Source organism: Diadema antillarum, unplaced genomic scaffold (genome assembly GCF_040938485.1).
Source record: "Diadema antillarum isolate AM-2024a unplaced genomic scaffold, OU_Dant_1.0 seq00001176_RagTag, whole genome shotgun sequence".
Taxonomy (NCBI): Eukaryota; Metazoa; Echinodermata; class Echinoidea; order Diadematoida; family Diadematidae; genus Diadema; species Diadema antillarum.
The window spans coordinates 334,298-343,848 of NW_027271979.1; the positions used below are offsets into that span (position 1 = coordinate 334,298).

A 9,551-nucleotide genomic window follows, 5' to 3' on the forward strand; every position below is an offset into this window, starting at 1 on the left:
TCATACGTGCTATAGCACAAGTGAAATGGCCCGTCCACAAGTCTGATAAACAGAGACAAGCAAGCAAACAACGAGCACATCTTAAGATAGAAATTGGCAGAAGAGAAAGAGGAGAATAGGAGAGTGCCGTGGATTTTTGAAAAAAAAAGTATGTGGTAGGTTTCAAAACAAACTAAATATTGCTAGTGATTAGAGCGAACTGTCGAGAAAAGAACTAAAGTAATGTTTTAACAAAGGTCAGCGCGCGGAGGTAAAATGAATCACAGTTGCTTGTGACATGGACGTGTATTTTCTGTACAATGTAACAATGTGATAATCATGCGTATGATTGATGAATAGTAACGATGTCAAACCAACTTTTAGTTTCCACAGGTATCTAAGATAGGCTAAGGCAATCACCTAATTGCTGTGAACCTGTAAAACGTCCCCTCAAAAACAACCTCTCTTTGATTTTAAGTTCAAGCGCTGCAAATCCTTGTCATATGGCGTGGCTAGTATTTATCATGACGCTGTGATCTTCACGTTACATAAAATGTGAATCGCTAACGCATTGCAGTTCGCATAAAAATTAGAAATATCTCTCACTCAATGTTCCTTTTCAAAATCATAACTGTTACATGGGGCGTCTAAAGCACCGTAAAGATGTGCATAATATTATCTGATATGGACAAAATAAATGATAACCCAGCGAATCCTATAAACCAGGCGTGATTGTTCCATAGACATAACTGTCATCAAAACCCTTGTCTCTCCCTGGTCGGAGATTCCAGACGATGTAGCCGGAGACTGATGGCCTAATCCAGGGTTGCTCACTGGTGATTGGGGCTTAGGTCCATCATCCGGTCCGTCAAGGTCACTGGTCTATCTCTAAAACCCATGTGGACTCAGAGGACTTAGCTATGACCTTCGTGAGACTTATACTTCCCGACATGGCGTGAAGTATGCGATGGACAGAGCTAGGTCGAAGTTCCGCACTAATTATGCAATTGACCTTTGTGTTCCCGAAGAATATTCACACAATTTTAAAGGGCTGTGTCTTCCTCTTTTCGATTGTTTGGTTTGCTTGGTTTTTTTTTATCGGAAAGAAAGCGAATTCCATGACACGGCAATAGCTTTGATGTACAGAATTTCCACAGTTAAAAGTGATAGTGCCCATTAAGATGGTAATGATAAGTTATGTGTGGTGCAATCGTTTTATGATAATGCAAAAATGTCTGAACATGTGGCTGCATCCTTTTTATTTTGTATTTCTGTGATTAAAAGGAGATAAGGGATTTAGCACCTAATCAGTTTGAGCCATCAATATGATACTTAAAATATCAGATATACCCATTACTTTACCGTTTACTGTATATGAGAGGGGGAAAAGAAAAGTATATTCTTGTCGCGTTTTGAGGTAGTCGGAGAAATATATATATATATATATATTCTCTCAGAAACTTGATCAGACTTTTTATTCATTTACGTTAGTAATGTAATGTTCTGTACCGCCATCCGACATTCTTGATGTAACAAAGTACAAGAATGCTCATTGTGTATAGTTATCATGCCACAAAGAAACAAGCAAAAGAAGAGGTTTTTATCAACATGGTTTCAGTATGCAAACAAGCGTACTTCTGATGGAGTAAACGCCGTCATGGTGACAATATCAACTCAGTTAATCCACCAAGAATTATGATAATGAAAAATCGGTGAGAATGCATCCCACAAAATAATAAGCCATAGTAACGTAATGATATTGTATTCTTTTCTCTTCTCTTCTTGCTCTCTGTAGGACTAGAAGATGACCGCCATACCGACATTACCCGGCTCAGACTGGATATCCTCCGATTCCTCGTTTGCGATGGCGTTGACGGATAACCTACTTCTACTGACCGACAATCCGGAATTGCAGTCAACACCGAACGCGTCGACAACTCCTTCGGATATTGGATCGAAGGAACAACATCTTAGCACTGTGGCACTGGTACTTCTACCACTGGTCTTGGTAAGGCATTACGGCACTTAACCCATGCATTTGCTTTCGAAACCAGGGACCCCGATTCATAAAAGAAAAGTTGCTATGATAGCAACTTTTGCTGGAGAGATGGCAATCCAGTTTCCTGATTTGCTGTTGTTGTATTAAGTCTATAATTAGTATAATTGATGATAATTAATATAGTTAGTATTAAGTCTATACTACCTGGTCTATAACAGAAAGAGATCAAATAAATAGTGTCGAAGACAATTAGTTAGTATCAATTTGAGTATGTCTTCAAGGAAAATCTTACGATACTCTCTTTTTCTTGTTCTTCTTTCGTATGAGACAGTAGTATCAGGCTATTTCTTGAAGCCGGGCGAGCCAGTTGGCTTGGGCATCGTTTGGACTTGTCAGGTCGGTCATCCCATCAGGGGGTTGAAGAACAGGGCAGTTGTAGATGACGTGGTCTGCTGTCTGCTCGTCTGCTCCGCAAATGCACGCCGGTGACTGTCGAAGTCCCCAACGATGCATGTTTGGCATTAAATCTGCCTACCCCAGTTCGCAGCGGTTGAGTGTTACCCAATCCCTCCGGGGTAGTTCAGAGCCAGCCGGAACTTTGGTGTCGGGAGGAATGGTGAATTGATGTAGGCGGGCTGTCCCTTCCCAGCTCTTTTCCCACTCCTGAATTAGGTTGAAGTTTGAGCTGCTTAGGATGGCTGCATGTCGGGAGAAAGGTCGACGTGATCGAAGGCGTTGACGACCGAGATCTTGCGATCTTGTCGTTATCCTGTGTAGGGGGTGACCATCATCAGCAAGGGATTTGTTTACGGGCTTGTTAGTGAGATTCTCACGACGTAGCCTTGGTGGCGCAATCCCTGCAAGGACCGGGAGGAGATCTGTCGGTGTGGGGCGGAGACATCCGGTGATGAGACGTAGGGTGTCATTCAAAGCAACAGTCCAGCTTTTTGGTGTGGGTGCTCCTGCACCATGGTTGTGCAGAATATTCAGCAGTGCTGAAGACCAGGGCCAATGCTCCTTTGCGAAGGGTGGATGTTGATGCACCCCATGATGTCCCGGCCAGACGACGTAACAGGTTGTTTCGAGCTGAGACTTTCCCACGTAGCGCTTCTAGGTGCCGTTTGTACGTCAGCTGTCTGTCCAGTTTTCACACCAAGGTATGTTGGATGGGGGTTGTTTGGTAGGGAGTGTCCCATTATGCACAATAGTCAGCTGACGGTTGGCTTTCTTTGGTGTTGAGATGGAAGGCAGTTACAGTAGTTTTTGTGACACTAAGCTTCAGTCTCCACTTCTCGAGGAAGTTTGCAATGAGCTCCATGTCAGCAGTAAGCACACTCTCTACCTTGCTCCAATTCCGGTCTGTAATGCAGCAATGTCCAGATCATCTGCATAGCCATACTGTCGCGAAGTTGTGCGTGGTAGGTCAACTTATGTAGATTTTTAAAGAGCATAGGAAACAAAACTGAGCCCTGAGGGACCCCATTCCGCAAGCGGCGTAGTCGACTAGTTTGTCCATCGCTAGTTTTGGTTATGAAACTACGGTTTGCGATGATTGTTGCAAGAAAGCGGACTAGGTGGCGGTCAGGAATGGTGCGAAGAAGCTTTAGTGTTAAGCCATGAAGCCACACTGTGTCATAGGCTGCAGTCAAGTCCACCAGAAACAGCACCTGCCTTGTTGTCTTCTTCGAAACTCTCCTCTATGTCATCAGTCAGCTTGACGATCTGATGTACAGTACAGCGACCATGCCGGAAGCCAGCTTGCTCATCCGGGAGCTGAGGATCGACAACTGGGTTGAGTTGGGCCAACAGGAGCCTTTCGAGAAGCTTGAAAGGCACGCTCAGGAGTGAGATTGGTCTGTAGCTCTTGGGATTGTCTGCAGGCTTGTTGGGTTTTAGAAGGGCAACAACGGTGGATTTCCTCCAGATCTTCGGGATGTGCAGCCCAGTCAGGCTGCACCCTTTTTTCTTGTTAACAGTTTGCATCGATTGGCATGGTTTTAGGTTGATCGCTGTCATTTTTTTCCTAATTCTTTCGATTTATACGTGAAATGTTCCTCATGGTGATCAAAAATTATCTAAAATAGGTTAGCATTCGATCAAGCAAAACACTGAAAGGAACGGACAGATCCATCACTGTCCATTATCAATTCAGCAGAATAGGACCTTTTTTTTTCTCTATGAGAACTTACCACTCTTTATGTTTTGATTTTGTCCCACGGAATTTTGGGTCTTTCATCTCTTTGAATGACAGAGGCAAATGATGTCAACCCTAGAAGATATGCGAAAAAAAAATCCGCATCAGATAACTTCCAGATGCCCATCGCGCCTAAATTTCATTTATTTTTCGACACACACACAAAAAAAAAAATATAAGAGCAGATTAAATCATATAAACAATATTATTTCTAGCTGTTCCTCTGTCACTGCAAAACCATGCACTTCCCACTAGAATTAGATTCCTTTCTACAAAAATAATCAAACACTATCTATGACCAATGCGTCAGATATCTATGTAAGATATAGTAGTTTTTTTTCTCATGTCAACAAGTGTTTAAAACATATCTCATTGCAACAACAAAGTATTGCGTTGTTAATCATACCGCACCATCTGTCGAAACTTTAACAAAACGTCTTACGCTCTCGATTTCAAGAGGTCTAACGGCATTGAAAATATATAAAATTGAAGGACCTACAATGCAATCATTGACGCCTTCATAATATAATTACAATACAGTACTGTATTTGAAAATGCTTTCTTCTTCCGGATATTAATATTTTTCAACTTACAGTAGAACTCTATTCAAAATTGGATAGTCCGAGTATTACTCCTCCTTTGGAACCCTTAACATTTTAGCGATCTACGTTAATGAAGGACTATAACCATCGCTTTTTTTTCACAGTCACTTTTATTCAGTGTGCCGTAAGTTTAAACTCTCTGTTTGATATTGCTGACATGAGTTGTTTCATCACTCAGACACCAGTATCACGTATATCATTGGTGGCCCAAAGGACAGCTAAGAATCAAAATAAATCTTTACATTTCTTTTTTGCGCCACAAAAATCACCCCCTCATGTTTCAAATTCAAAGATTTTAGTGGCTCGAGCGGCCCGAACGGGCCAAAAGGGGAAGAAATTCAGTGTCGAGTCCCGGCCATGTAATCTTATATGCAACGTCATCATTTTTATTTTCCAATAATCTTATTTTTCACCATTCGTGATGATCAGGTCTGTGGTCTCGTTGGCAACGCCTTGGTGTGCATCGCCGTCTTCCGATTCGCCCCACTCCGTATCGTCGCCAACTACTTCATCGTGTCGCTGGCAGTGGCCGATATGGCGGTGTGTGGAATTGTGATGCCGATGGCAGCGTTTCAAGTAAGTATGAAGATAGGCCAGAAAGAAGGTTGTCTAAATTGACAGGAAATGAGGGGGTGAATGGGGTCGAGGTAGGAAATATATCTATGTAAATTATATAGGCCTATTTATCAAATTTTTTACACGCCATGGTCTGAGTAAAACACAATTTCTAATAATTGTCTGTTTGATTGTTTGTTTTGTTGTCTTGTCAACGGAGGTTCTCTCTTATATTATCAAAAACGTCGCACGCGTATGGATGATTATCAAGGACAAATGACTCAGATACAACTTTTTTTTTCTTCAAAAACCCCACTGTTACAGATGACATTTCCTGCTTCATGCACACCGACAGACTGCAAATCTGCACTCGTGTCTGGATTACCTAACGCAAAAAACAAAATGCAGAAAAACTTGATGAATTCTTTAATCAATAAGGCGTTCACTGCACCGTAACGTGTAAAGCGTTCTGCGTTACGCACCAAGAACATCTGTCTCGGGTGGGATTAGTAACAGATGTGGAAGCGCTTTCCTTAGGTCATGCGTGCATGCCATGAACACAAAACAACACAGATATTGGACACTCCGTGGCTTGAATATCATTTCACTGAGATGACTCTCTACCGGTTAATAATCGATGTGAAAGGCTTATGGTAATAGTTCACATGAAAAATTTAAATCGAGCACAAAGTGCTTGAGGATATATACGCTGGTTGAGAATAACCTTTCGCAGCATGGAAGAGATTACGCTTTCTGAAGAGTACGTCTACCAACGAGATAGATAATGTATACCAAAGAAGTAAAATGTCAGAGGTGAGGGCATTCACTCACTCAATCTGGTGGAATAGTTTTGTTCTTTGTCCGAACTCTCAAGTTCAGTTGGTTTGGCTCAGATGGAAATTGAATCAGAAGAGCTTTTGACTTCATCATTCGCATTGCGTCTGTAAAAGTTGTTGCTGTTGTGTTTTTTCTACTATACAGTTGGTCTTTATAGACGACTCTGTAAAAACAAAAACAAAAAAGACTTGTGCATGAAATAAGACGGGTTGCAATTCCAACGGCGGAAAACATGGCAAAGGATTTCAACTCTTGCGAAATATGGTGGGAATAATTGGTAATTTGTCACGCATTGTAACCCTTGGGCCCATGTGGGATGTTGGGGGAAATGTTGACATCTAAAAATGAAAGTGCGATCACCTCATTAAGGAAGCATTCTATCACTTCTTCTGCCACGGTTCCTGTGCGAAGGATTTTGTTATATACGCGTATCATTATTTCCTTGCTTATCTTCAATGATTACTCCACTGTTATCACATCCTTTTTCGGAATATGTCTGAGCATTTTGTTATGGCATACATGACTGTGAGAGGATACTATTTTGCCGCAGGGTAACAGTTAAATGAATTCGATATGAAAAGAGATGTCTTGTGTATCTATTTTGAGTGAAGTTGAGGGAGTAGAAATTTAATATGATTATAATGATCCTCCCAAATAACCCCTTCTTCGCATTGCATCGCATTCGTCCATTATTCATTTCCAGCAGCTTATTATTTTGTAATTGCCGGGTTGCCCTTAAGCAAAGCACACTGAAATTCAAATATAGACGTAGGCATTGCAGGTGAAATACTTTCTCCTCTTCATATCTTACAATCTGTGTCTGTTATTCTGTGAAAAGAATAGAGCTACTGCCAGATATGCATTTGGTGAAGGTTACGAATTTCAACTCGCTGAGTAAACTATTAAGATAAACCTGTAAAATCATTAAATCGAGCACTTTTTACATCCAACATTTAAACAGTTCGGATGAATATGAATAACCGTGATATTGTGGAGAAGACTCAGCACTTTGTGCAGGTCTCGAGTTCGAATCACATGCATGTGGTGCATTCATCCTTTAACTGTGATGCTTTGTCATTTTGAAACAGGTGCATAAATGAGTATCTGACAATGCTGGCGTAACAGCAATGGCAGGGCCTTCTGGTATAAAGCAGTGACGACACTGAGGCAATAAATAAGATGATTATGTTTTCGTTATCTTGATATTGACAGGAGCTGTTGGGTGACTGGCGTCTTGGTGTGATACTGTGCGACCTATGGGTGTGTCTGGATGTCCTCATGAGTACGGCGTCCATATGGAATCTTTGCGTCATCGCTCTGGATAGATACATGGCCATCACCAGACCGGTGTGGTACGCTCTCCGTCGCACCCCGCTCATGGCAGCAGTGGCGATCACGTCGGCCTGGGTCCTGTCCGTGCTCGTCAGCATCCCCGCTCTCCTCTTCGTCGGCGGCTACGACGAGACCACAGCCCACGAATGCGTCCTCAACATCAGCCCAGTCTTTGCCATCATATCGTCCATGGTGTCATTCTACATTCCCTGCGTGGTCGTTTTGATCGTATACCAGCGCATTTTCGTGGCCGCTCGACATCACAGTCGGCGGAGAGTCCGACCGGCTATCGTAAGTGTGTCCACGGTCCAGGGAGCCACCGAGAAGCCACCGACTCCCAGCGGCAACAACGCAAGCAGTAGCAACAGCACCCCGTCTTCACGGGGACTGAGCAACGCGAATAACAATGCGAGCACGAGCCATAGCGACGGGCAAGGCAGCACCATCAATCTGGACTCCAATGTGGACTGCAAACACCAGGTCGACCAGCACGAAAAGGAGAATGGCAACGGACACAATCAGATAGACTCAAGCGGCAGTGGCAGCAGCACTATGCAGAGTGACACCCCGAAAGCAAAGAAACGAGTTACACTAGCGCCAATAATTCCGGTTACTCGTGACCACCAACAGATACTCATTCGACGTCGACATATTTCCGTATCGCGCGAACGTCGGGCTGCCTTCGTCCTCGCCATCGTAGTCGGGGTCTTCATCTGTTGCTGGTTGCCTTTCTTCATCATTAACGTCCTCCTGGGCGTGTGTCCAACGTGTTACGTGTCACCCGTTGCCTTCCAAGTGGTCACGTGGTTAGGCTGGTGTAACTCAATACTGAATCCTATCATCTACACCACTTTTAACCGCGAGTTCAGGAACGCTTTTCGGAAAATACTCTTCTGCGGAAAAATATGAAATGATACCATTAAGGACGACAAGTTGCCTTACCAATTGTCATTATGATGAGAGAACTTGCACTGAGGCGTGCATTCGCACATCATATGAAAGAACTCATATTTGCATTGCGCCATCTTCAAAAATTGTTGTGTTTTTGTCATGAGAAATATTTCATTACTTTTGCGCTGGTGCCCGCGCATCTTTAGTTTCTCGACAATGGTTTTGCCGATGCATTTCCTATCAAGACGTTGTCGAAGCGACAGGAACGGATTGCGATCTGATTACCCAGACACAGCCTATAAACATTAACTTATCACGTTTTGTAACCCCAACTGTTGGCTACGACAGTGTCCAAAGTCTTGCCTTACTTCTAATGCACAAAGATGTAAATATGTAAGGTATTTAATACATTTCAGTAATGTAAAGAAATAATTCTTGGAATGCACTGGGATCAGAAAGAGGTAACAAATCTACGGATGATTTCTGCCAAAAGTTTGAGCGCTTCGTGAAAGTAGGATAATTTGGCCTGTGACGCAACGATCCCGTTCATTCTTACGGAGGTCACAAATAATCTTGAAGCAGAAGAATTATAAAGGGCATTTTACTCACATCACAATACGCTTGTCAAGCATTTTTCGGTATATTCTACGCGGTAGTCAGAAGCCCACAAAAATTGTGTTGGCTTAGTGTCTGCCACGCTACAATGTGAACGTAGAGAAGCTGACAAAGAAAAAATAGCATACAAGAGTGCAAACTAAGCTTGGTTAGAGGGTATAGAGTACGTTCAGTGTTTGTGGCAAAATGGTGAAGGATAGGAGTATGTTTAGGAGAGTGGCTGTCTGAAGATTCTGGCTAGTTCTATGAATATAAAATTGCTTTCTTTACGAGTGTAATAAAGACGGCTCCATGATCTTAATAATGTCACGAAGGATATGACTATGCCCGGTGTAGAGTTATGCCAGAGTAAAAGATGAATACGAGAAAACCTTCAGGAAAGATATTTGCACACGACGCTGTTAGCCATACTTTTTCACTTTTACCTTTCTTTGCCGAGAAATTGAACGCTACCTTTCGACGAATGCTATACGGGGCACTGAACTCAATTTGTCTTGCCAGTGATTGATATGAAAGGCAACAATGCCCGTGCAGTAATGGACGCGAC

General features: G+C 42.7%; 1 protein-coding gene across 1 annotated transcript in view; it reads left to right on the forward strand.

Annotated features, from left to right (window-relative positions):
• Positions 1 to 8,407, forward strand: part of LOC139744445 (probable G-protein coupled receptor No18) — a 46,538-nt gene extending 38,131 nt beyond the window's left edge. The window contains exons 2-4 of the mRNA XM_071654882.1: positions 1,775 to 1,987; positions 5,204 to 5,350; positions 7,379 to 8,407. Coding sequence (XP_071510983.1) covers positions 1,784 to 1,987; positions 5,204 to 5,350; positions 7,379 to 8,407 — 1,380 coding nt within the window. The 5' untranslated portion in view covers positions 1,775 to 1,783. The remainder of the gene's footprint in view (positions 1 to 1,774; positions 1,988 to 5,203; positions 5,351 to 7,378) is intronic.
• The last annotated feature ends 1,144 nt before the right edge of the window (positions 8,408 to 9,551 follow it).